This window comes from Canis lupus, chromosome 34, assembly GCF_048164855.1.
Source record: "Canis lupus baileyi chromosome 34, mCanLup2.hap1, whole genome shotgun sequence".
In the NCBI taxonomy this organism is placed as follows: domain Eukaryota; kingdom Metazoa; phylum Chordata; class Mammalia; order Carnivora; family Canidae; genus Canis; species Canis lupus.
Genome location: NC_132871.1, coordinates 14,500,234 through 14,527,702, shown reverse-complemented (window position 1 = coordinate 14,527,702; position 27,469 = coordinate 14,500,234). Strand labels below are relative to the sequence as shown.

Below are 27,469 nucleotides of genomic sequence, written 5' to 3'. Positions count from 1 at the left end.
TATATATATTTTTTTATTTATTTATGATAGTCACAGAGAGAGAGAGAGAGAGAGAGGCAGAGACACAGGCAGAGGGAGAAGCAGGCTCCATGCACCGGGAGCCCGATGTGGGATTCAATCCCGGGTCTCCAGGATCGCACCCTGGGCCAAAGGCAGGCGCCAAACCGCTGCGCCACCCAGGGATCCCCTAAAACTTGATTTTGAAAAAAACTTCATATTTGCAGAAAGTTACAAGAATAGTACTCTGTGATGGGCACTTGATATAATGAGCACTGGCTGTTATATGCAGCTGATGAATCACTAAACTGTACCTCTGAAACTAATAATACACTATATGTTAATTGATTTAAAGGAAAAAAAAAAGAATAGTACTCTGTATATCCTTTATTTAGATTAACTAGTTGTTGACATTTAGTTCTATTTGCTTTAATCATTCTCTCCTATATAAATATATTGGTATGTTGTTGTTGAACCGTTTGAAAGTAGTTTGCAGATATATCTTGATCTCTTACTTCTAAATTCTTTAGTATGTATTTCCTAAAAACAAGGACAGTAACCATAGAATTATCAAAATTCAGGAAATTTAACATTGCTATGGCACTCTTTTCTAAGATATAGTCCACATTTCAATTTTTGCCAATTGGTTTCCAGTAATTTCTTTTATAACAATAATCCTCCTTCTGGATCCGATCTAGAGTCACAGTTTGCATTTAGTTGTCATATCTCTTTGGTGTCTTTTATTTTTTTTAATTTTTATTTTATTTTTAAAGATTTATTTATTCACAAGAGACCGAGAGAGGCAGAGACAGAGGCAGAGGGAGGAGAAGCAGGCTCCGTGCAGGGACTCAATCCCGGAACTCCAGAACCTTGCCCAGAGCGGAAGGCAGATGCTCAACCACTGAACCACCCAGGCGTCCCTTTTTGGTCTCTTTTTTAATTGTTTGAAACAGTTCCTCAGCCTTTCTTTGTTTTCATGACATGGGCATTTCTGTAGGATTTGGCTGGTTTTAAAAACCTTCATTTTGGATTAGTTTGTTTCTTCATGATTAAATGCAGAAAACAGGGATGCCTAGATGACTCAAGTGGTTTAGTGCCTGCCTTTAGCCCAGGGCGTGATCCTGGAGTTCCGGGATGGAGTCCCATATCGGGCTCTCTGCATGGAGCCTGCTTCTCCCTCTGCCTATGTCTCTGCCCCTCTCTCTCTCTCTCTGTGTGTCTCTCATGAATAAATAAATAAAATCTTTAACAAAAATTAAAAAATAAATTCAGAAAACATACTTTTTTTTTTTTTTTTTTGGTAGTACCACAACAAAAGTTGTATGTGTTTTTCTTTGTCATAATCAGAAAGTCCATGATGTCAGTTTGTTCCATTGTTAACTTGGGTCACTTAGTTTAGAAGTGTCTGTCAGCATTCTCCACTGTAAGGTTTTTTCCTTTATTATGTAATTATGTAGTATGGGGAGATACTTTGAGACTGCAAAGATTCTGTTTCCCATCAGACTTTGAGCCAGTAGTTTTAAATCCATTGGTGATTTTTTTTTTAAATGCTCTTTTTTATTAAGGGGTGTGAATATGAAACATGATCACCTGTAAAAATAAATAAATAAAGATGGCTTTGTTCTTTGACAATATCAGAATAAGGAACTTTGGCTTTTTATTCCTTGTAAGACTTTCTGTAGTTGACTTTTTTCTTGCTTTGTCATTCCCTTCAGATTTGTATTACCTCAGATCCTCAGAGATAAAACAAGGACAGAGAGTCCTCATTTAGAAAACATTTCCTAATTTTACATTTTAAAAGTTAATATTTAAAAAGAAAAACCTTAACACCCCCAACCCCTCACCCCCTTCTGAATAATCTAGTTTAATATAAGCCTATAAATAAGTTTTTTTTCCTCAAAAAACTTAAGTACTTTACAAGAATTACTGTTTAAAAAATTCACCTAGGGAAATTAAATTTCCAGTCATTTTACCCCTACAATAGATGGTATTCAAGTATTTGAGTCTCAGTGGCGTTTCTTTAGCATCACCCTTTAGTTGTTCCATTAGCATGCTGGCTTAGAGTCTCCTTAATCACTCTTTTCCTTGATAATGTCTATACTCTGGCTTCAGCTCCCATGTTTTGTGCGTCCCTTTTACATTCTGAACACCAATTTCTTTTAAGATTTCCTTCAGGTACCCCACAGGCTGCTTTGTGATGTCCACCAAGTCCTTAAGATTATAATACTGATGTTTCTCAAATGCCGAAAATAGCATGTCTAAAACGTGTTGTTTATCAGCTCGAGCTCGTTTTCCATCTTCTTTCTTTTTCCTTTCATATTCAATATTGTATTGATGATTAGCAACAGGTTTATAATTGGTTGTCACAACTTTGTCCAGTTGTTGTGATAGCCTTACGGGTTTGGAAGATTCTTCTATTTGCAATCTCTTTAATCGCATGTACTTTTCACTGGTAGCAGGTCGGCATTCAGCTCTTTGTACCACAATTCCTTCCAATGAAAGTTTATCTGATGAGCTCTCAGTAAAGACTGTTAATGTCTGTCCTCCAACACTTTGTAAGACAAACGGATGTTCTCTAGGAGTGCTGACCGAAGCAAGTTTTCCACCAATATCGTGAATATTTGCAAGATCTTCATTCAAAGTAAACGACACCTCAGTCCTTCCTTGATTCTTGGCAATCCGCAGTTTCCCAACTTCACCTCTTCCAGGGTCTTTAGCCCATTGTTGTGACAAATATTTAGGAACCTTCACCAGCCACACTCCGGTGTTCTGCTTCGTGCTGGTCAGATCGAGCTCCCCTCGCTTGGCCATGGGTCGACTACTGCCGGGGAAGGCCGAGCGGCCGGAGCAGCGGCCCCCGGGGCTGGACCGCTCGAGGGAGTGCGGAGCAGGAGGTGCCGCGGCCGGAGGCGCCCGCCTGCCCAGCCGCCCGCCCGCCCAGCCGCCCGCCCAGCCGCCCGCCCAGCCGAAGGGAATCTCCGGAAAGAGAGACGCCCCATTGGTGATTCTTGATTGCATCAATATTTTACTGTGATTATAAAATGATTTTCTAACTCTGTCAGAAACACCTACATTTATTAGTTGGGATTCTATAAGGACGAGCTTCTCTTTTCCCCTTATGTATTTCTTTGTTTATATCAGAATGGACTAAAAGATTCTTTTTTTAATCCAGTGGGTCATAATCTGTTATTATTAATTATGCTGCCCAGATTATCCCATTTCAAACTAGTTTTTGAATCCTTTTGATATATCATTATTTTGTGGATACTTTACTTTCAGATACAATAAGATGTTCAAGATTCATCTTACACTTTTTCTACTAGTTCTGCAGTCAGCCATTTTCCCAAGGAATCCTGCTTTGTTGTAGTAGGAAAAGATATTTTGACATAGTTGACATTTAATATATTGCCCTTTGTGGCTATTTTACCTACATGTTATTTCAGCATTGTTCACGTATTTATTTAATGTGTTTTGAAATTTTTTTTTTAAAGATTTATTTATTAGAGAAAGTGAGAGCATGGGAGGGGAGCTGGGGGGCAGGCAGAGGGAGAAGCAGGCTCTGCTGAGCAGGGAGCCTGACATGGGACTCGATCCCAGGACCCCGGGATCATGACCCGAGCGGAAGGCAGACACTTAACTCACTGAGCCACCAGGTGCCCCTAACGTGTTCTGAAATTGACAGATGTCTCTTCATGGAACAAATTTCCTCAGAATTTTTCAGTATTAATGTACCAGATCGGGCATCTTATGTACTTTTAAATATTAATAATTATATTTTATTATATATTGATTCATAGCAAAATTGAGCCTTTCTTATTTGTTTTTTTAAAGATTTTATTTATTCATGAGAGACAGAGAGAGAGGCAGAGACATAGGCAGAAGGAGAAGGAGACTCCCTGCGGTGACCCTGATACAGAATTTGATCCCAGAACCCTGGGATCGTGCCCTGAGCCGAAGGCAGATGCTCAACCACTGAGCCACCCAGGCATCCTGAGCCTTTTGTATTTCAAATGGGTTTTATTTTATTGTAAAGATAAGAATGTTTTCTTTTGGGATTTCTATCTTTAAGGAACAATTTTATTCCCTTCCTCACTGCTATTTAAAATCTTTCTTTGGTGCATACAATCTAGTCTTACAGATAATGCTTCTTAATGGTATTTTGTACATTTATTCTATTTTGCATGTTATTAAAAATGCTTGCATATGCCTCTTCTAAGGTAGACACGTGACAGTTGACAGTCACTTAATCGTGATAATCCCTGTATCTTATGACTCAAATATGATTGGTCTTGATCCTCTTATCATTGCTACTCCTGTTTATGCACATAACTTTCAGAGTTCTGGAATAGAATGCTCATGCTTTATTTTGGAAGACTAAACAGAAATCTGAAAATGACACTGCTTCTTTCAGGCACTCTTCTTCAGAATTCACTTAAAAAAATAAACTTTATTGAGATGTAATTTACAATTCATCTATATAAAGTATACAATTCAATGATTTTTTAGTATGTTGTGTTCTATAGTCATCACAATAAATTGTAGAATATTTTGTCATTCCTACCAAAATTCCCATAACCAGTTAGCAGTCATTGTCTTTTTCTTCCCTTACTCTCCCCAGCCCTAGCAATCACTAATTTGTTTTCTGTCTAATTTTACCTATTCCGGATATTTTAGATTCACATTTTGGAAGACTCTTTTTAAGCCAGAGAAGAGAATATCAAGGCATAGGTGGATTGCAGGGAGCAGGGCTGGAAAAATAACAGCAGCTCCAGATCTGCTTTCTGAGTTCATAGGGTGGTGTAATTAGACATATGCTTTCACCACTTTCAGCACCTCTGGATGTTGATTGATGGAAGCAAGTAGTAAACTGAGGAAAGAGGGGGCCAAAGCTACATCTTAGCTGCTTGCCTAGTGAGGTATCAATTTAATACCACTTGTGTCTGATTTGAAATGCCTTCTGGTACTAGTAATAGCAGCAGCACCAGCAGGATCAGTGATATATTACATTTATTATATACTTGTATAATGTGTTGGTCAACGTTATAAGTAGTTTACACTTGCTCATTTAACCTGAACAACATCCCTGAAGTAGATGCAATTATTCTCGTTTATTTTTATTTTATTTTATTTTATTTTATTTTATTTTATTTTATTTTATTTTATTTTATTTATTTATTTTTTAAAGATTTTATTTTTATGTAATCTCTCCATCAAGGTGAGGCTCAAACTCACAACCCTGAGATTAAGAGTTGTATGCTCTACCAACTAAGCCAGCCTAGTGTCCCTTTCTTAGTTTTAAATGAGGAAAACTGAGGCACAGTTTCATTATAAATATTTGTTTCTTTTTAAAATAGGTATGGTTTAAAATCTTGAAACTACCAGTAAAGTTAAGCTTGTTTATATGTAGAGCCAATACTTTGTAATGACTTTGCAGAGAGTCTTTCTGGGGTCTCAGATTAATATTTTTTTCCTTTTCAGTGAAACTGCTTTTGGTTACAAGGGTCTGAAGATCCTGTTATACTATATTGCCGGTAGCTTGTCAACAATGTTCCGTGTTGAATATGCATCTAAAGTTGATGAGAATTTTGACTGTGTAGAGGTAAGAACAAAAATATATTTATCTTTAACTCTGTTTTCCATAGGAGTATAAAACTGGTTTTAAAATTTAAAGGCTTGAGAGAGGAGAGTATCTGTTATAAAGCTTTAAAGCTTATAGCTTTAAAACCACATATTTTCCTTTAGTTATGGAGGTGATTGTCTGCCTGTCACTACAGTTAACCTTTGATCATGATCCTTAGCCTGATTCTTGAGTGGACCTTCTCTGAAAAACCTTTACTTTTATGATCAGAGTGGTATTTTGTTTATCAACTTTTGAAACATGAAAATTACTTAATTTTCCAGAAGTTAAATAAGATAGAGGGCAATAGCTAAATTTCCTACTTTTTCTTCACATAGGATTTGCCTATTTAAATTCCTCTGGCTGCATTTCTGATCCCACATTTTCTTAAGAATATGGACAGTTAAGCTGATGACAAAACTATTTGAAACAAATGAACCAAAATAGGATGAAGGCAAGGAGAGGCATTAAAAGTATGCATCTGGGACAGGCCGAATATGGCCCCTCAAGAAGCCAAGGCAAAGTGATGTGACCACAAGCCAAGGAATGTTGGTAGCCACCAGAATTAGAAGAAGCAAGGAATAGATTCTCCTCTGGAGAGAGTGTGACCCTGTCAACACTGATTTTAGCTCAGTGTTACTGATTTTAGACTTTGCCTCTAGGCTGTGGAGAATTAGTTTCTGTGGGTTTAAGCTTGCAAGTTTGTGGTAGTTTGTTACAGCAGCCATAGAAACTAATACAGATTTTCATACCAGGAGGTGGGGTACTACTGTCACAAATGAAACTTTAGAAATGTCTTTGGAAATGAGTGATGGGTAGAAACTAGAAGAATTTTGAGGTACATGATAGAAAAAGCATAGACTTCCTTGAATAAACTGTTGGTAGAAATATGGACTTTTTTTTTTAACATTTTATTTATTTATTCATGAGAGACACAGAGAGAGGCAGAGACATAGCCAGAGGGAGAAGCAGGCTCGAGGGGAGCCTGATGTGTAACCTGATCCCCGAACCCTGGGATCACACCCTGAGCCAAAGGCAGACACTCAACCACTGAGCCACCCAGGTGTCCCGAAATACAGACTTTAAAGGCACTGCTGGTGAGGGCTCAGAATAAAGTTAGGAGCATGGGAGAAAAAGCCTGTATCATCTTAGAGAATAATGTATTATTATAAATAGTATGTTGGTAGAAATAGTTTTGAAGATCACCTCTGTTGAGTCAGAGGGAAATGAATATATTATTAGAAAATGAAGGAAAGGAAATATTTGTTATTTAGTGCCAGAAAGCATAGCTGAATTGTGTCCTACATTTATATAGAAAAGAACTTGTAAGCCATAAACTTGGATATTTAGTTGAGGAGATTTCCAAACAATATATTGAAGTTGTGGCTTGGTTTCTTGTGGCTTATAGTAAATGTGAGAGGAAAGGGAGAAATTGTGGGAAGAATTGTAAAGCAAAGAAGACTCAGGACTTGATGATTTGGAAGATTCTCAGTCTATGCAACTTCAGAAGACATGAAATTAGGAGATTCATGGTCAGGAAAGTGTGCTTTGGAGAGAAAGCCAGGAGTATAGCTAGATAATCTTTTGCTCTTGCTGAAGAGATTACATACATGACTCATGGATCTCTTCCATAATCTCAGCAAAAACTAGGAGTAGAGTTTGAATAGAGATCATATCCTTTGTAGGACTATCTTATCTAATGGCATGAACCCTTATAGCAGACACAGGTGACCTAGAAGGGTTTTGAGAATGTTATATCAACAGAAGCGCTGCCAGTTTGGACTGACAGATTGAGGAAAGGCTAATGAACTTCCAAAATTCTAGGGTCCCCTGGGAGGCTCAGCAGTTGAACGTCTGCCTTCGGCCCAGGGTGTGATCCTGAAGTCTCGGGATTGAGTCCCACTTCTGGCTCCCTGCATGGAGCCTGCTTCTCTATCTCTCTCTGCCTATGTCTCTGGTGCTCTCTCTTTGTGTCTCTCATGAATGAATGAATGAATGAGTAAATAAATAAATCTTTTTTAATAAATTCTATAAGTAGGAAACAGGCTGATAGCACTACTCAGCTGCAAACATGTGCTTCCCTTCAAGAAAAAGGAATAATGGCCCAGAAGATAGAGCTGCAGGTCACAGTATTGCCAGGCCTTGAAACCTAATGAAATTTATGACGTTCTGGATTTTAAAAATGCTCAGTACCAGTGGCTCTTTTCTTTCTAGCATTTTCTCCCCTTTGGAATGGGAAACTCCGTAACTTACCCTATGCCTCCCACTACTGTATTTTAGAAGTGGTAACTTGTTTTCTAGTTTCACAGGTGGAAATGAATTTTGCCCCAGGATTTATCATAACCAGAGTCTGTTAACTTAGAAATAACTTAGAAAATGACATTTTGGACTTGAGTTGATAATGGAGTGGTTGAAACTTTTGGGGTTGTTGGGATGGGATGAATGTATTTTGCATATTTGAGAGGGACATGAATCCCTGAGGTACCTTAAGAAAATTATATGTTTTAGAGTTGTTTTATTTCTGGGCATTCCAGTTGAAAAGCATTGAAAAAAATTTTAAAGGTTTTATTTAACTTCTGGTTAGTTAATGTACAGTGTAATATTAGTTTCAGGTGTATACCACCAGTACTCATCAAAGCAAGTGTACTCCTTGGTCCCCATCACCTATTTTAACTCCTCCCCCTACCTACCTCCCTTCAAGGCATTGAAACTTTTCATCAAGAATTACATCAATTTAGGGCAGCCCGGGTGGCTTAGTGGTTTGGCACCACCTTCAGCCCAGGGTGTGATCCTGGAGACCTGGGATCGAGTCCCGCGTCGGGCTCCCTGCATGGAGCCTGCTTCTCCCTCTCCCTGTGTCTCTGCCTCAGACATGTACCTGTGGAGTTGCTCTGTCTCTGTGTCTCTCATGAATAAATAAAATATTTTTTAAAAAAAGAATTACATCAGTTTAAAAAAAAGAAGAATTACATCAGTTTTGTTTTTTTTTAATGAAATGTCATTTTTGTCACTGAATCACATTTATAAAATTAGAAATTGCATTCTTAGAATAAAATATCTTGTTATTTGGACTTGAAAATCTAGGAAGTTTTATCAGATCTGTTATATTGATAATACTGTGCTATATAACTGGGCAAAGATCTTCTGTATTACTGCATATTGGATATCATAACTTCCTCGTGTACGAGTAGCAGTTCCTAACACATTAACAATTAAACCAACTTTTTTAAGACTTTAAACTGACTTTAAACTTCTGACAAATCTTTTGCCTACCTCATGGCCCATCTTTTTTTTACTAAAACCTCATGACTTGAGACTGGTTGATTTGAGTTATTTTATTGTTTAATTAAAAAAAAATTTGTCTCATGTAAAGGACTTGCCCAAATTCACACAATGTTAGACAAACTAGCATGTAAGAGAGACTTACTAAAGTGGAATTTTTCCCTAAGTATATGTTTCTTATTAGATTTTTAACTTCTTAAGCCCACCTAGATACTCTTACTAAAAATGCAGGTAGTAGTTTTCCTTATGTTGTACAGAATTCACTGTTTGAAGGTTTTGGTGTCTTTTTTTTTTTTTTTTTTTTTTTTAATAGAAGTTCCAGCTGGTAGTGCTGAATTGATTTCTTCCAAAGGCACTATTGACTTAGTTATTGGTAAATCTTTCAAATACTATTTGCAGTGAAAATAGCTATGTATTTGCATTGACTTCTAATTGTTCCATTCTTGAAAACCAGATTTTTCCATTTAGAAGTACTGTGTTAGGAGTAAGGAATCAATCTTTTATAATGTCTTCTTGTAGGATTATTTGTTCCATGGTCGAAGATCATTTATTTAAATTACATGTTCAGGCAAAGACTTTTTTTTCTCCTTATAAAAAAAGAAAGGGTAGTGGATGTTGGGGGAATGAGTTTACCTTTTTTTTTTTTTTTTTTAAGATTTTATTTATTCATGAGAGAGACAGAGACAGAGGGTACAGAGACACAGGCAGAGGGAGAAACAGGCTCCATGCAGGGAGCCTGATGTGGGACTCCATGCCAGGTCTCCAGGATCATGCCCTTGCGTCAAAGGCAGGCGCTAAACCGCTGAGCCACCCAGGGATCCCAGGTTTGCCTTTTCTATGTCAACTTGCATTGAGAATGTTCAGGGATGCCTGGGTGGCTGAGCAGTTGAGCATCTGCCTTCAGCTCAGGTCGTGATTCCAGGATTCAGGACCGAGTCCCATATTGGGCTCCTCGTGGGGAGCCTGCTTCTCCCTCCGCCTGTGTCTCTTGTCTCTCTTTCTGTGTCTCTCATGAATAATTTTTTTAAAAATAAAATTTAAATTTAAAAAAATCATTCCACAGTCTGTGGTCTTGATGCCAGGGAAAGAGTGCAACAAAACAAAATCATTTTTCTCATGGAGCTTATATTCTAGCTAGGACAAACAGTCAATAAACAAATAGTAAATAGTGTTATGAAGAAACATTTTGTTGGTTCCTGAATGAAGAGGAGTCAATGTAATAATGTAATAACCTGAGGGAAGAGCCTAGTAACAAAAACCCTGAAATAAGAATACTCAGAAATACCACTGTTGTTAAATGATTGTGATAATGGAGAGAAGGATATGAGATGGTTGACGGGGTTGGCAAAACTATATTTTGTCGGATAAGAATAGCTGATAGCTTTTAGAGATTTTAAGTTGGTAAGGTTCATATGATATGACTCATGTTTTTTTTAATTTTTAATTTTTTAATTATTTATTCATTTTTTTATTTTTTAAAGATTTGATTTATTTATTCATAGAGACACACAGAGAGAGAGAGGCAGAGATACAGGCAGAGGGAGAAGCAGGCTCCACGCAGAGAGCCTGACGTGAGACTCGATCCAGGGTCTCCAGGATCACGCCCTGGGCTGCAGGCGGCGCTAAACCTCTGCGCCACCGGGGCTGCCCTTTTTAAAAATTTTTTAAATTATGTTTTAAAGATTTTATTTATTCATGAGAGACACACACAGAGAAAGAGGCAGAGACAGAGAGGCAGAGGGAGAAGCAGGCTCCATGCAGAGAGCCCGACTTGGGACTCCATCCTGGGTCTCCAGGATCAGGCCCTGGGCTGAAGGCAGCGCTAAACCTCTGAGCCACCCAGGCTGCCAGACTTATGTTTTTAAAAGATTCTTTTGGTTGCTCTGGAGAGAACACACTGCAGGGAGACCAGAACATTGCAATGTTGTAGGTAGTTTGAAGGTGGAACCAGTAGGATTTACTTTTTAATTAAACACAGTGATACAGAAAAAAGAAACAAGGAGGATCCTATTGCTTAAGCTTAATAGTACTATTAACTGAGATAGGGAAGATTAGAGAAGAAGGTCTAAATTGGGAAAAAAATCAAGATTTTTGATTTATATGTGTTATGTTTGGGACTATTACATATCATATTGGAGTTTTCACAGACTATACTATGTAGTATTATTTTTGTGTATTAAAAAATACACTCTTTTAGGTGGTCAGAAACCACAGCACATCAGCTTAGAAGTTAATTTGCTTATTAGAATTTTGCCATTACATTAATCTTTCATCATCTGTTTTTCTTTTCCAAGCTGAGCTCTCCAGTTGCATGTAAAAGTTTTTAGACACAATTAAGATGTTGTAAAACATCTCCACTAGCTATCGTCTTTAAAGACAACATAATTACTCTGAATTTTACTACAATAAACTTGAGTTTTCAGACACTGATGGTTTGTTCATTGTATGGTTGTTTCTGACTTTTTTTTTTCTGACTTTGTTTTTATCAATGCCTCCTGACCTCTCTTTAATTGAAGTATAATTGACATGTGTTAGTTTCAGGTATACATTATAGTGATTCCATTTTTTGTTTGTTTTTTTTAGTGTTTTTATACATTATGAAATAATCATGGCAAGTCCTGTTACCATATGTCACCATACAAAGTTATTACAGTATTATTACCTACATTCCCTGTGCTGTGTGTGATATTCCCATGACTGTTTTATAACTGGAATTTTGTACTTCTTAATTCCTTTCACCTATTTTGCCCACCCCCTCAACTCCCACCCCCCATTGCCCTGTACAGTAACCAACAGTTACCTGTATCTGTGGATGTTTCTGTTTGGTTTTTTAGATTTCACATAGCATAATACCCTGTAGGTTCATCTGTGTTGTGGTAAATGGCAAGATTTCATTTTCTTTATGACTAATATTCCATTGTGTGTATGTATATATGGTATTTACATATATCACTCTTTATCCATTCATCTATGATGGACACTTTGGTTGCTTCCAGATCTTACCTATTCTAAATAATGCTGCAGTGAACACAGGCATGCTTATATCTCTTCAAATTGGTATTTTCATTTTCTTTCGATAAATATCCAGAAGTGGAATTGCTGGATTGTATGGTAGTTCTGTCTTTAAGTTTTTGAAGAACCTTCATACTATTTTCCATAGTGGCTGCACCAATTACATTGCCAGTGTATGAGGGTTCTCCACTTTTCTCCACTATTAGTATGATGTGATACCCCATTTATTTATTTTAGCTTTTGTTGCCCTTGCCTGAGGAGCAACTAGTCTGAGGAGACTAGTCTGAAAAAATATTGCTAAGACCAGTGTTAAAGAGCTTATTGCCAGTGTTTTCTTCTAGGAGTTTTATGGTTTCAAGTGTTACATTCAAGTCTTTAATCCATTTTGGATTATTTTTGTATACTGTGTATGAGAGTGGTCCGGTTTCATTTTGCATGTGGCTGTCCAGTTTTCCCAATGCTATTTATTGGAGAGACTGTCTTCCCTATTGTTGACTTCTTGCCTCCTTTGTTGTTGATTAATTGCCTATATATATAGGTTTATTGCTAGACTTTCTATTCTGTTGCATTGATCTCTGTATCTGTTTTTGTGCCATTACCATACTGTTTTGATTACTATAGCTTTGTAGTCTAGTGTGAAATCAGGGAGTGTGATACCTCCAGCTTTTTTGTTCTTTCCCAGGAAGCTTTGGCTATTCAGGATTCTTTGTGGTTCCATACAAATTTTAGGATCCTTAATTCTAGTTCTGTGAGAAATGCTGTTGGTATTTTGATGAAAGGTGCATTAATGAACATTTTGATAATATTAATTCTTCTAACCCATGAGCACAGTATATCTTTCCATTTATTTGTGTTGTCTTCATTTTCTTTCACCTTACACTTTTCAGAGCCTCCTGCTTTCTCTTAAGGTAATTTCATTGCCTTTTATTGTAAGAGTGTATAACTAAGATTGTTCTGTCTTGCTAATTGCTAACATTTCTTGGAAAAGCTTTGGTAGAGGAAGTTGAAATACATGGGTACAGTTTGTATTATCTGTGAACTTCAATCATCTCTTTTATCCTTGTCTCCCACTAATATGGATTGAATTTGAGAGTAGATGAGAGCTATTTTTAAAATTTTCTGGATTCTTTAGCATTCTTATAGAAAAACCTTGGGTATTTAAAAATATTTAATCTTGAGGAAATGAAAAATAATCTTTGGTAGACTAATATTTCACTATACATTTTTTTATAATTGTGACTGGTTTTCGTGAGTAATGCTTTTTATAAAATATATGAAAAGCTTTAAAATTATATATGTTGAGATTTCTGTCTTAGAATTTAATATATAAGTTTAGGTAGCAAAATACTAATGCGGTATAAATCATAGGATACTACCTTTGTTTTACCAGTAGTGAAAAAGTTCACACTGTTAATTCTCTAACAGTACTCAAATTTCCACAGCTTAAATATTGTCAGATAATGTAAGATTGAGCAAATTAAATAGGTATGGAAATTTCTTGGCTTGTTTTTGTAGCATATTTTAGGTAATCTTAGAATTCTAGTCAATGTTGGGATGCCTGGGTGGCTCAGTGGTTGAGCACCTGCCCTTGGCTCAGGGCTTGATCCCGCAGTCTGAAGATTGAGTCCCACATCAGGCTCCCTGCCCGGAGCCTGCTTCTCCCTCTGCCTATGTCTCTGCCTTTCTCTCTTGTATATTTCATGAATAAATAAATAAAATCTTTAAAAAAAAAGTCAATGTTAATTAAGTCTGCCACTTTAGCCACGTAAAGGACCACCTACTTAATGTGCCTTTTTAAATCATTATTTCAAAAATAACTCACTATAGACAAATTTACACAAATGGTGCTATTTAGGAAAAGATACTAAAGATGTAATTTGGTTTTCAAATGTGTATAAATATAAATAAAGTGTAAACATATTTATATCATAGCAGTCTACCAGGTATTCTTAGGCACATTGCTTTCTGTAGTAAGGAGGAGAAGCAAAAATTGCTTTATGGGAATATCACATGTGTAACAAAGTATATAGAACATTAGAAGTTGAAATGACCATAGCAAGAGAGTATACAATCTAAAACATTTCTTCATGACTCCTCTAAGAACTAAATAGAACAGTTACGTTTTATACTTATTTTTAAAAAAGCTATTGCTAAATGTTTGGAAAACATTTTTATTAAGTAGATCAGGTAGCTTTCTGGATTCTTGATCTATTCAGCTTAATTTCTTATCTTTTTTTAACGCAGTGTTTTGTTTTGTTTTTTAATTAGGCTCCATGCCCAGCGTGGAGCCCAGTGCAGGTCTTGAACTCATGACACTGAGATCAAGACCTGAGCTGAGATCAAGAATCAAATGCTTAACCAACTGAACCACCCAGGCACCACTTTTTTTTTTAAGATTTATTTATTTATTTATTTATTTAATTTATTTATTTATGAGAGAGAGAGAGAGAGAGAGAGGCAGAGACATAGGCAGAGGGAGAAGCAGGCTTCCCACGGGGAGCCCAGTGTGGGACTTGATCCCAGGACCCCAGGGATCATGACCTGAGCCAAAGAAAGACAGATGCTCAACCACTGAGCCACCCAGGTGTCCCTATTTTTCCATAATTTTAATTGAAGTTTAAAATAATATCCTGAAGGTAGGGAATTTTTCAGTGATCTTCAGAAATAGAATCTGAACTTAGCCACAAGCATTGGAACTAAAAGATTTCAGTTAATGTTTGGCTCAACATTGAATTTAATAAAGATGAGATGGGGGTGCCTGGCTGGCTCAGTCACTGGAGCATGTGACTTTTTTTTTTAGAGAGGTAGAGTATGTGCACACACTTGCAGGAGAGTCAGGGAAAGGGGCAGAGGAAGAGAGAAACTCAAGCAGACTCCATGCTGAGTAAGCCTGGAGCCTGTCCTGGGGCTTGATCCCATGACCCTGAGATGACAACTTGAGCTGAAACCAAGAATCAGAGGCTCAACCAACTTTGCCATCTAGGCACCCAGAGCATGCAACTCTTGATCTAGGGGTTGTGAATTCAAGCCCCATCTTGGGCTTAGAGCCTACTAAAATAAATAAATGAATAAAAAATTTAAAAATAAAAACTTTCTTTTTAAAATAATGTTTTTCTGTAGTGATGATTTATTATCTGGCCAGTAACCTTTTTTTGTTTGTTTGTTTGTTTAAGATTTTATTTATTCATGAGACAGAGACAGAGAGAGAGAGGCAGAGACCCAGGCAGAGGGAGAAGCAGGCTCCGTGCAGGGAGCCCGACGCGGGACTCAATCCCAGGTCTCCAGGATCAGGCCCTGGGCCGAAGGTGGCGTTAAACCGCTGGGCCACCCGGGCTGCCCTCTGGCCAGTAATCTTATATGAAAAATGAATATTTAACTGAACTAAATTAGAAGAGTAAAGATCTCTAAAACAAGTGGTTTAGGATTTTTTTTTAAACAATCTATTTAATAGAGAAATGCTTACATTTTTCCTTTAGTGAAGCAAGATTCTGAATTCTAGGTTTGAAGAGCCATTTGGTTTTATGTTCTATATTTTATGTAATATATCTGATACACATTTTCTCTAACCTATTATATATAACAGATTCCTTGTTTTTAAACTTAGCCTTTTATTCTCCTGTAAAAGTTCTTAATGTGTAAGCTTGCCCAGAGCAAAATATTTATTTGAAGATATTTATTACGATAAATAGGTATCCTTTGAAGGCTGAAAGTTAACTCTCTTTCAACTTTGTTGATCTCAGACCTTTGGGTTGTTCTGTCTTCCACTAGAATTGCTACTTGAAACTAGATTTTCTAAGAAATCTTTGAAGTACATTTGATGCAAGATATGTGAAGTTATTTAATCATAGTTTGCAACGCCTTGTTGAGAAGACAGGATATAGGAAAGTTTTTAAAAGTTAAAATCAAATACACTATAAGTGCTTTGAAGTGTTTTCTTTTAAACTGATAGATTATAAACCCCATTTATTTAGAAGGAGCATTTCTTGACTTTTTTTAACTTGAACTAAAATTATACTACTTTATCCATCACTACTTTGGATTTTAATTGCCACACATTATAGACCCATTAAAGTCATTCCTTATTACAGTTTCCTCTTGTAATTACTGAAATTGTATATATTCTATAAAATATGTTTAAGATAGTCTCTTCACATTAGATAGCAGTTTAAACAAAAAATATCAAATGCAGTTTATTTGGTCTTGATGGTGAATAAATGCATATTAGAAATAAGTTGTTGGGTAAAATAATGAAGAGCTATATTTTAAATAATAGCTCTTCTTTTTTTATAGCTATAAACAAGTTATGTATAAATGTTGGTGGTACCAGAGCATTGAAAATAAAACTTGTTTGTGATAAACTCCATCCTTGGTTCTCCTCTATCCTAAAATGTAACTGAATGATAATAAAGTGCTATTCATCTGCAGGTGCATTGCTTCTACTTAGTTAAAAGATGGTTGAAAGGACAGGAATTAGTAGCATGTTGTATTAGCCTTTTGTAGTGTATTTTGTCCTAAGCATCTTAATTTCCCTGTTTTGAATGCTAAGTAGCAAGGGTCTTGGTTTAGAACTAATACCCATCATGCATGTAAACGGTATGAAAGAGCTGCTTAGTAAGTTAACACAAAGTGTTCTTGTGTCAGTCCTTGTGGAAATAGATACAATACAAACATTACAGCTGAACTCACGGCAAACTCCATTAAGTAAAAACCTGGCCTCATTGTTCAGGAAAAAGTTTGAATAGAATGCAAGCTCATTTTGTTGAATGTAATGTCAGGCTTTTAGGGACTGTATTGAGGGATAAGGTTTTGTTAAGTTGAGACCAATTCATTAAGTTTTATTGCCTGGTGAGAAGCAGTAATACTTTATTGTAAGACTTCATCAAATATTCATGGTTAAAGAGAAGTAGTAAATGTATTCAATCAAGTGGTCTTTTGGGGTTTTGAAAGGGATTATGAAGTCTGCTCAGCTGATAGTTTTAACATTCATTGAGGTTGTTTAACAAGGGTAATTTTAGTCTCTGAGTTTAATTTTGTTGTCCAGGCTTGTCTCTTTTTACTGTCACAAATCCAAGTCTATAAAAATTGTGTCACATTATAGGGATGAGTGGATAATATATCCATTCATATAAATTATGTATGTCCTAAGTGGGTATATCTTTTAAATTGTCCTTTTAATACTGAGTTTAGTATATGAAGGAGTTATGACCTGTCCACTTGTTCATTGTGAGTTTGCTCTTCGTTTAGTCAGACTGCAGCCTCACCTTACTACTGCTGTGATCTTTTCGTGTCTTGGATAATATGGTTTCCTTGACACACATAAAATAATAAGCAGCCTTTTGTTTGGGCCAGTTCAAATTGTCCCCAAGGGATATAGTCAGCATTTTCTATCCGATGTTAGAAATTTCAGTAGCATTGCCCTCATTCTTGTACTTGATTGCCAGCTACCTGCATCTTCTGTTTTATTTGTGTGTCATATTCATGCTCATCTCCAAGCTGGGTGGTAGTCTCTTGTGTATACGGACCTCATCCTTTCCCAGTCCACCACATGTTTACTACTTTAACTGTAAACTGCAGTTTTGTTTTTTTGGTGAGTTTTGTCCATTTCAAAGAAACTAAGCATATTCAACCAAAAGTCAAATTTGTTATTAATTTTTTCTTATGTCTTTTAACCTCTATCCCTTAGGCAGATGATGTTGAGGGCAAAATTAGACAAATCATCCCACCTGGATTTTGTACAAACACAAATGATTTTCTCTCTTTGCTGGAAAAAGAAGTTGATTTCAAGCCATTTGGAACCTTACTCCATACATACTCTGTTCTCAGTCCAACAGGAGGGGAAAACTTTACCTTTCAAATATACAAGGTAAAGATAAATCTAAATATTTCTTGGGTTAAAGTGCTCCATTTGCCTGAAATCTGTATGCTGTTTTGTTATTTTCAGTGACTCATTTCTAGCTTCAGGAAACAAGTTTCTGTCAGCATTAAAAACAAAGATCTATTTTGTATGTGTGTCTGTGTACACATCTTAATCTGAAACTTCTAAACATTTTCCCACAGGACAGTTTTGTGTTCTACAGACTTTCACTTACCTCTGTGATGAGTTTCACCTGACTTTTCTTGGCTTTTTCCCTAGGCTGACATGACATGTAGAGGCTTTCGAGAATATCATGAAAGGCTTCAGACCTTTTTGATGTGGTTTATTGAAACTGCTAGCTTTATTGACGTGGATGATGAAAGATGGCACTACTTTCTAGTGTAAGTACAGTTCTAAAGCAACAGTAGACCTTATTACCTCCACAAAGCCAGCATTTTAATTGTGGCGGCCCAATTATTGGGACAGTATAATGATATTTTTCCCAGGAAAGAAAAACTATTGTTTATGAGGCTTGAGTTTTCCTTCATTATGCTTTCGGAGACCTTGAGAATAGAGCTGAATTAAATGCTGTTGTCCGTTAGGGCCCTGAATGTAGGCTTAAACAGTAAAATGAGCTTTGCCTGTGTTTTCTTTTACTTGCCACCTATTCATCTTTATAATAGGCAAGTGCACTGAAGTGATGTAAAGAGGTCTGATTTATCCAAGTTGCTGCACACCAATTAAGTGAATTGTACATTCAGAACATAGCAGGTGTACCCATTGGGCCCTCACAGAGTAGCTTGCTGACACTGAAAATTCAGTCAGAGAATGGAAAAGAAAATGGACACTGCATGGGAGCGCGACTGTAATTGACCTGCTTGGCTTTCTGTTTTATCTGCAGATTTGAGAAGTATAATAAGGATGGAGCTACGCTCTTTGCGACCGTAGGCTACATGACAGTCTATAATTACTATGTGTACCCAGACAAAACCCGGCCACGTGTAAGGTAATTGGTGGTATAACACGTGCCTTGTCTTTTATTTCAGAAGAAGGAACTGCTGAAGTTTCCAATACTTGTTATAATAGTGTTGATTTGTTTAAAAAAAATCACCATTATTCATTGGCTATGTAGTGATTTATTTCATTGTTCCCTTTGAAACTGTGGAAGATTAAACCAATTTTGAGTATCTCGATAATTTTTGGATGTCTTGAAGGTCGACTGAAAAAAAAAAACCTACCTTTAAAATCTTCTTAATACTATAGTGATTTGCAATTTTTAAACGGATCATGTTGTGATATTTTAATTTTAAAATCATTTCTTTACTGTAGTCAGATGCTGATACTGACTCCATTTCAAGGTCAAGGTCATGGTGCTCAACTTCTTGAAACAGTTCATAGGTACTACATTGCATCTCCTTCTGTTCTTGATATTACAGGTATGTACTGGAAGGGCCTTTCTAAAGAATCTCTTCTTATATTGTTTTTGACAGAAGTAACTATTCTGTTTTAAATAAAATAGCACCATTCTCTTGAGGTCTTTTTGGACCTATGTAAAGATGGCTTATGGTTAATATTTTAAGTTATAAGCCTTTGGTAGGATCAGATTGTATATCCAAGTAAGAAGTGCTTTATGGATTGAACAAATTGAAGATAATGAATTGAATATATATTGAGAAATCGTGGTCAGGCATATGTACTTTATAAGTGTGGTGTGACTTCGTTGGCCAACCATTGCATTGCTCAGAGACCCTGCTCTAATTTTCATGTAGAGGAGTAATATTCTAAACTTTACTGAGAGAGAAAAACCAAGGCAGATAAATAATGCCTGAATAGAATACACATTTCTTAAGGCATGTGTTTTTTATTCCTAAAATGCATGCCTTCACAACAGTAGTTTATAAGATGCAGGCCTCTTTGTTTTAGAAACATCTTTGATTACGAATTAGCTGAGAAATAATATGAATAGGATGCTTAGGAGAAGGAGCGAGACTCTCCTCTTTAAAGTCATCATTAGATGGAGTTAGAGATGATAGTATGTAAACTTGTGAGCTGCCACAAAACAAAGTGCCCCAAGGAACATTTGTGTTGTCATTTTTTTCTTTCTCCTGAGTAACACTGTTTCAAGTTTGTTAACTCAGAAAGTTGCTGATTAAACTGAAAGTCACTTTTTTTCCATGAAAAATATTATACCAGATATTCACATCCAAATTAGATACTGCATTTTATTAATTCATAACAGTTTGAGTACATTTTTGTTTTTAAAACTGCAATACTTAACACACACTAAAATTTGCTTGAAAAATGCTGTTTTGGAATATTGTTTTCCCACTTTGTTTAAAGACACCAAAAAAGTACTGGTTGGGAGATAAGTAATTGCTTAAGTTGGTTTATATCAAAAGTTACAAATTGTTTAAGTGACACCTTTACTAGCTTAAATGAAAAATTACAGAAACATAATAAAAAATGATACTTATTTTTAACTAAGCTAGAAATTGTTTAGCTTCTGTTTACTTTATAGAGCTTGGACTTGGTGCTACACGAAGGGACTTTTTTGGTGATTTTAATCTGGAGTCTTAGAGTTCACATAAGTAGTCTTTGTCTTCTCTAGTGGGTAATGTGCCAGCAGGAGTTGTTTCTGTGAAGCCTCTTAACCATTTTCTTCTGTCTACTCTTAACCAATAAAGTCCTTGATACTTAGCACCAATTAGCAGATAAAGAATTTTATTTCTTAAATCTCAGTGAAGAGTCATCAATAGTGGTAGCCTTTATTCACTGCAAACTGAAGTCTCCAAAGAGAAAAGGCTAAACATGCTAAAGGACTTCTGAATTTGAAAACTAGATATCAGCTTTTATTTTGAATGTTAACATTTCTCAACATTACAAATTACTAAAAATGCCTTATCAGCTGTTTTCATGAAAATAATTCTTTTAGATTTCCATATCCAGTCTTTTTTAACAAAGAAAATAACAGAATTTTCCACTTTTTGCCTGTTTCTCCATTATTTTGTGTATATATTTTTCACTTTGTGGATCTTTAGGAGGCTCTGGATCTCCCTTTGCAATCCTGAATATTTTTCATATTGAGATGGCCTTTGCGTACTTAACAGACAGCCAGATACAGTAATAATTAAAAGGTAACATTGATGGTCCTATGTTACAGGATAGATAAGTGTTTGTAATATAATTGTCTCCCGCTTTCTTTTTTTAGCACTTAATTTTAAAGTAAAATACTGGAAGACATTTTTTTATATCATGTACATCTTGCTGAATAGGATGTCACTATCTTAAGATATAAAGCATTTGAATATATCTCAGTTGTAAGACCTTATAAAAATTGAATCAGTGATTTGTTTCCTCTAGAAGTATGAAGAGAATTGCATTTGGCAGTAGAAATTGATCTTAGGCTGGAATATTTACCAATATTACTAATCTATTAGTAGTGTATTAAGTGTATTAAGTAGTGTATTAAGAGCTATTTATAACTGTCCTTTAAAGGTCTCTTACAAAAAAAAGTCTCTTATAGTATTAGAATAGAATATTTTAAAATATAAGTTTTTATACTTAGGTGGTTTGTGCTATCTCATTTCATATGATTTTTTTTCATATGATTTTTTTAAAAAGATTTTATTTATTTATTCATGAGAGACACACAGAGAGAGGCAGAAACAAGGCAGAGGGAGAAGCAGGCTCCTCGCAGAGAGCCCGATGTGGGACTTGATCCCAGATCCTGGGATCACGTCCTGAGCCAAAGGCAGACACCCAACTGCTGAGCCACTCAGGAGTCCCTCATATGATTTTTTTATCTCTAATGTAGCACATTAATATAGAGAGGTTTTTTATAAAGCGATAGAGCACTTAAGTTGTTAGATGATGTATTTGAAAAGAATTCAGTTTTTGATTTTGCATGTCACTATAGATTTATACTCAAGTAAATTTCATCTTTTAAATGTATTGCTTATCTTTGCAGCATGGAAACAAAGGAATTGAAAGATGTCACGAAATATTGAGTATCACTATTACAAGATCATTTTCAGTCTACTTTTGGTTAAAGTGCCTTAAAGACTGAAATGGTGACTTGGCCCTTTAGATTGTCATTCTATAACAGCTTATGTAAAGCTAAATGGAAATTTTTTGCGTCTTTTTTTTTTTTTTTTTTTTAAGATATTTGACTGAGCACAAACAAGAGGGAGCAGCAGGCAGAGGGAGAGGGAGCCCAATACGGGGCTCAGTCCCAGGACCCTGGGATCATGACCTGAGTTAAAGGCAGATACCCAACTGACTGAGCCACCCAGGCGCCCCATACTTTTTGATTTATGTGAAAATTTCTGATAGGGATGTGGCATGAGATTTTAGATTTTTCTCAACTCTGATTCTTTATTCTAGGATATGTTTTTTTCCTGATCTTCTGGGGTCATATAAGTTACCTAAGCTATCACTCATACTAAATTTAATTTCATATTGATACTAGCACCCTCAGCAGGAGCCAGTATCAGTAAGAATACTTTAACAGTAATTGACAATTTGCTGGAGGCTCTGTGTCAACTAGCTTGGAATGAAAAATGGAGAGAGAATCCAGTCTTTGAGAGGTCCCCATGCTTTCCTGACTTTTTACATCCAAAAACAGTTCTTTTTTCTAAATCAGTTTAGAAGAAGGAGACTTGGAAAAATTGACATTGAATAAGCTTGAGCTTCGTCTGTGAGTACTTTAAAAATTTTTTTTAAAGAGTTGCTTCCTGGGGATCCCTGGGTAGCTCAGCGGTTTAGCGCCTGCCTTTGGCCCAGGGCGCGATCCTGGGGTCCCGGGATCGAGTTCCGCGTCGGGCTCCTGGCATGGAGCCTGCTTCTCCCTCCTCCTCTGTCTCTGCCTCTCTCTCTCTCTCTCTCTCTCTATGTCTATCATAAATAAATAAATAAATCTTTAAAAAAAAAAAAAGAGTTGCTTCCTTGAGAATTTGTCACTTAGTAGAGGTTTAAAGTAACTTTATTGAGGTATGATTTCCATACCATGAAATTCACCAATTATTAGTGTAAGTGTACTGTTCAGTGAGTTTTAGTGTGTCTGCCTCGTTTTGCAGCCATTACCACAGTCCTATTTTGGAATATTTCTACCACAGTAAAGAGATCCCATATGTCCATTTGCAGTCAGTCATTATTCCCAGTCTCTTACATTGAGGTCTGTGATTCATTTCGAGTTAATTTTTGTGTGTAAGTTTCTAAATTCATCTTTTTACATATGGCTATCCAGTTGACCCAGTACTATTTGTTAAAAACAATGTTTTTCTCCTATTGAATTGCCTTGGTACCTCTGTTGAAAATCAGCTGACCATAAATGTAAAGATGTATTTATAGACTCTAATGATCTGATATGTCTTTCCTTATGCCAGTATCATACTGTCTTATTACTATAGCTTTATGTCGAGGTGTGTGTGTGTGTGTGTGTGTTTTAAGTGATAGTGTGAAGTTTAACATGCCAAATACATACACTGAACTTATGGAGTGTGGTTTGCCTGAATGCTGCTGAGTAAACAGAAGTTTCTTGAAATGATAGATGAGTAGGGTGAAAACTGGATCCTGGCTCTGCCCAGGTAGCTGGGAATGGGGTAGGGAAAGGCAGAGAGGGAAGGCTTCAGTTAGAGGGAGCCATGATCCTCAGGGACTTAAAATATAATCTCTCTCTGAGTGAGCTTCCAGGAAATAGTCTGGGTCTGGTTGTTGCAAACTCATCAATGGCTGACCCTGGCACAACTGCCCCTTGAGGCACAATCTACCTGACAAATGAAAACTTACCCCACCTCCTGTATTACTCCCTCTGCCCCCCAACAGAGGTACTAAATTCTGAAAACAAGACCATTCCATTGATTACATAGGAAATACAGTCCTCATCTTTTCATTGCAAAGATAGCAGCTGTTCCTTCCCCAGCCCCCCAGTTTCCTTCCTCCTAAGTGATTTATTAATCATTTATTGATCATGTAGAGGAGACAAAGATGATGTAGAGAAGACCACAGGCCACATCGGGGCTTCTGGCTCTGAGGGGCTGTGTCAATGGTGCCAGGGCAGAGAGTGGGCAAGACACAGCAAAGGTCATGGCAGTAGGGCCTAGTTCCTCCCACAGGCCATGCTTACTTATTTAGAGTAAGTGATTGCATTCATTTTCCTGATAAAGTTACATAATTTTTATTTATTTTTATTGTTTATTTTTTTAAAGATTTTATTTATTTATTTATTCATGGGAGACACACACAGAGAGAGAGGCAGAGACACAGGCAGAGGGAGAAGCAGGCTTCATGCAGGGAGCCCGATGTGGGACCCGATCCCGGGTCTCCAGGATCAGGCCCTGGGCTGAAGGCGGCGCTAAACCACTGAGCCACTGGGGCTGCCCAAGTTACATAATTTTTTAAAAGATTTATTTATTTATTCATGAGAGACAGAGAGAGAGAGCAGAGACATAGGTAAAGGGAGAAGCAGGCTCCTTGCAGAGAGCCCAATGTGGGACTGGATCCCAGGTTCTGAGATCATGCCCTGAGCCGAAGGCAGATACTCAACCACTGAGCCACCCAGGCATCCGAAGTTGCATCATCTTTTGCTTTCCTTGCTTCTTCTCTCTTCCTGGTGACCTCCTGCATTTCTTTCTGTTCTTTATGGTTGATCTCCAGGCAGGTGAGGTCAACCTTGGCCTGTTCTGTCTTCCCACTAAATGCATTTTAATAGTGCTCTTTTGCTTTCTCATTGTCTTTATCTTTCTTAAAAGCTCCTTTGGCTTTTCCAGATCTATTTGTGTAACCTTCCTGATTGTCTGTGCCACCCTGTATGGTTCTTGATGTTGATGAGCCTTTTCACACTTTTGCTGGTGATCATCATAATCCTCTCTCTGTTCTGAGGCTAGAAATTTCTCCTTTTTGGAGTCATCTACAGCCTTATCAGCTTCTTTCCCTCGTTCTCCTCTTCCCTGGGCTTTTGCTTTCCAGTCTAGAGCTGTGTATTATTTTCCTTGGGGCTAATGTACAGCCAGGTAGGCCTTTGTGGCCTCCCCAGCTCCCATCATGGTTCTGGTGGCAGGAGTGCCTCAGACTTTCTATTAAGTTTTGAAATCGGAAAGTCTTCCAGTCATGTTCTTTTTCTTTTTTTAAAGATTTATTTATTTATTCACGATAGACAGAGAGAGAGAGAGAGGCAGAGACACAGGAGGAGGGAGAAGCAGGCTCCATGCCGGGAGCCCAACGTGGGACTCGATCCCAGGACTCCAGGATCGTGCCCTGGGCCAAAGGCAGGCGCTAAACCGCTGAGCCACCCAGGGATCCCTCATGTTCTTTTTCAAAATTGTTTTGGTTAAACAAGATCTCTTGTGTTTTCATAAAACTTACTATTTCTGTTTTCTACTTATTTGATTCCCACTTTGGTTTTTATTATTTTCTTCCTATTTCTTTGTGTTCAATTTGCTCTCATTCTAATGAAGACTGAAATTCAGGTTTTTGATTTGATTTCATGTTCTCCTTTTCTAACTTTTAGATTTTTAAATATATAAATACATATTAATGTATAACATGTATGTATGTGAATATAAGGACTGCCTTAACTGATCATATACATTTTCATAAATATGCTTTCATTCAGTTCAAAATATCTTTTAATTTCTTTTTTATTTTTTAAAGGTTTTATTTATTTATTCATAAGACTTAGACACAGAAAGAGAGGCAGAGACATGGGCAGAGGGAGAAGCAGGCTCCCTGCAGGGAACCTGATGCAGGGACTCAATCCCCAGGACCCCGGGATCACTCCCTGAGCCAAAGGCAGATGCTCAATGACTGAGCCACCCAGGCGTCCCATTAAAGAAATCTGTATACCCAGTGTGGTGCTCAAACTCAAAACCCCCAGATCAAGAGTCACAGGCTCTACCTACTGAGCCAGTCAGGTGCCCTGGTTCAAAACCTCTTCTAAATTGGATTTTGATCGATGAGTGTTATTTAATTTCCAAATACTGTGGATTCCCAAATTTCCTTCTCTTGATATCTAATTCTGTTGTTGTCAGAGAACGTACTTTGTATGCCTTTAGTTCTTTTTCATTTATTGAGTTTTATTATTTACCATAGGTGTCCATAAACTTTTTCTCTAAAGGGCTAAGGATTAAGTATTTTTTGCTTTGTAAGCCATGTGTGTTCTCTGTTGCCATGCCAGATTTGGCCCACGGGCTATCATTTACTAATTTTATGCCCAACATATGATCTGTGCTGGAGAATGTTCCATGTGTGCTTGAAAATAATGTGTATTCTGCTGTTGCTAGGTGAGATGTTACCAAACTACAAGCTAGGTTAAGTTAGTTGATAGAACTGTTCAAGTCTTCTCTATTTGCTAATTTTTGTCTGTTCTATCCATTATTGAGTAGTATTGAAATTCCAGCTGGTTTTGTTTGTCTATTTCTCCCCCTCAATTTATCAGCTTTTATTTAATTTATTTTGGGCCTCTGTTGTTAGTTGTGTAGGTCTTTGTAATTGTAACATATTCTTCATGAATTAACTTGTCATTATAAAATGTGCCTTTTTATCTCTTGTAATTTTTTTTTGCCTTGAACATTTTTTCCCCAATTGTTTTTTATTGTGGTAATGCTTATACTCATTCTTTGACTTTCAACTTTTGTTTGTTTGTTTTTAAGATTTTATTTATTCATGAGAGACAGAGAGAGGCAGAGACATAGGCAGAGGGAGAAGCGGGCTCCTTACAGGGAGCCCAATGCAGGACTCGATCCCAGGACCCTAGGATCACGCCCTGAGCCAAAGGCAAACGCTCATCTGCTGAGCCACCCAGGTGCCCCGACTTTCAGCTTTTGAATCTAAGATGTTTCTGTTGTAGACAGCATATAGTCAGATTTTTTTTTATCTAGTCTGACAATCTCTGCTTTTTGATTGGAATATTTAATATATTTAGATTTAAGGTAATTATCGCTGTGGTTGGAATCATGCCTCCCATTTTGCTGTTTTCTATATGTTGCTTTTTGTTGTTCTTTTGTTTCTCCTTTGATGCCTTCTTTTGTGTTAAATACATTGATTTTAAGTAGGCTCCATGCTCAGTGTGGAGGGCTTGAACTCCCCACCCTGAGATCAAGAGTCAGATGCTTAACCAACTGAGCCACTCAGGCACCCAATAAATAGATATATTTTAAATGAACAATTTTAATTCTTTTTTTGTTTTTTCCTTTTTTTCAAGGTATTCTTATTGGTTGCTCTGCGGATTACAATATGCATCTTAATTTATCATAACTTACCTCAGATTAATATTCAATTCCAGTAAAAGAAATTCTTTCATTATAATTATTCTTCCTCCCCTCTTTGTTCTATTGTCATATATATATTACATTTTTATATGTTAGGTACCAAACACTGGTTTTATAATAATTTTTTTAATCAGTTGAAAGGAGAAAAGAGAAAAATTTATACCAGCTTTTACATGTATCTTCAGTTAATTATCAATGTTCTTCATATAGATTTGAGGTATCATGTTCTTTTAAACTGAAGAACTTCTTTAGTATTTCTTGTAAGACAGGTCTTCTAGCAACACATTTCTTCGATCTTTATTTTTCTAAGAATGTCTTTATTTTACCTTCATTCTGAAGGATAATTTTGCTGGATATAGAATTCTTGATTAACAGTTACTACCCGTCCCCCTCCCCCCCTACCCCCACCCCACACTTTGAATATATCACCCTACTGACTTC

At 36.8% G+C, this 27,469-nt stretch overlaps 2 protein-coding genes and 1 pseudogene across 3 annotated transcripts in view; 1 reads left to right on the top strand and 2 right to left on the bottom strand.

The window, feature by feature from the left end:
* Positions 1–27,469, bottom strand: part of SLC25A12 (solute carrier family 25 member 12) — a 205,237-nt gene that overhangs the window by 146,169 nt on the left and 31,599 nt on the right. The gene's annotated exons all lie outside the window — the stretch shown is intronic.
* The window catches only part of HAT1 (histone acetyltransferase 1), a 67,566-nt gene that overhangs the window by 21,369 nt on the left and 18,728 nt on the right, over positions 1–27,469 (top strand). Inside the window, exons 4-9 of one of the 2 annotated variants that reach the window (XM_072810923.1) lie at positions 5,476–5,596; positions 15,082–15,213; positions 17,592–17,771; positions 18,042–18,163; positions 18,664–18,768; positions 19,092–19,198. In XM_072810923.1, the coding sequence (XP_072667024.1) occupies positions 5,476–5,596; positions 15,082–15,213; positions 17,592–17,771; positions 18,042–18,163; positions 18,664–18,768; positions 19,092–19,198 (767 nt within the window). The remainder of the gene's footprint in view (positions 1–5,475; positions 5,597–15,081; positions 15,214–17,591; positions 17,772–18,041; positions 18,164–18,663; positions 18,769–19,091; positions 19,199–27,469) is intronic. The other variant, XM_072810924.1, reaches the window with a different exon arrangement.
* Positions 726–2,919, bottom strand: LOC140624189 (general transcription factor IIF subunit 2 pseudogene; annotated as a pseudogene).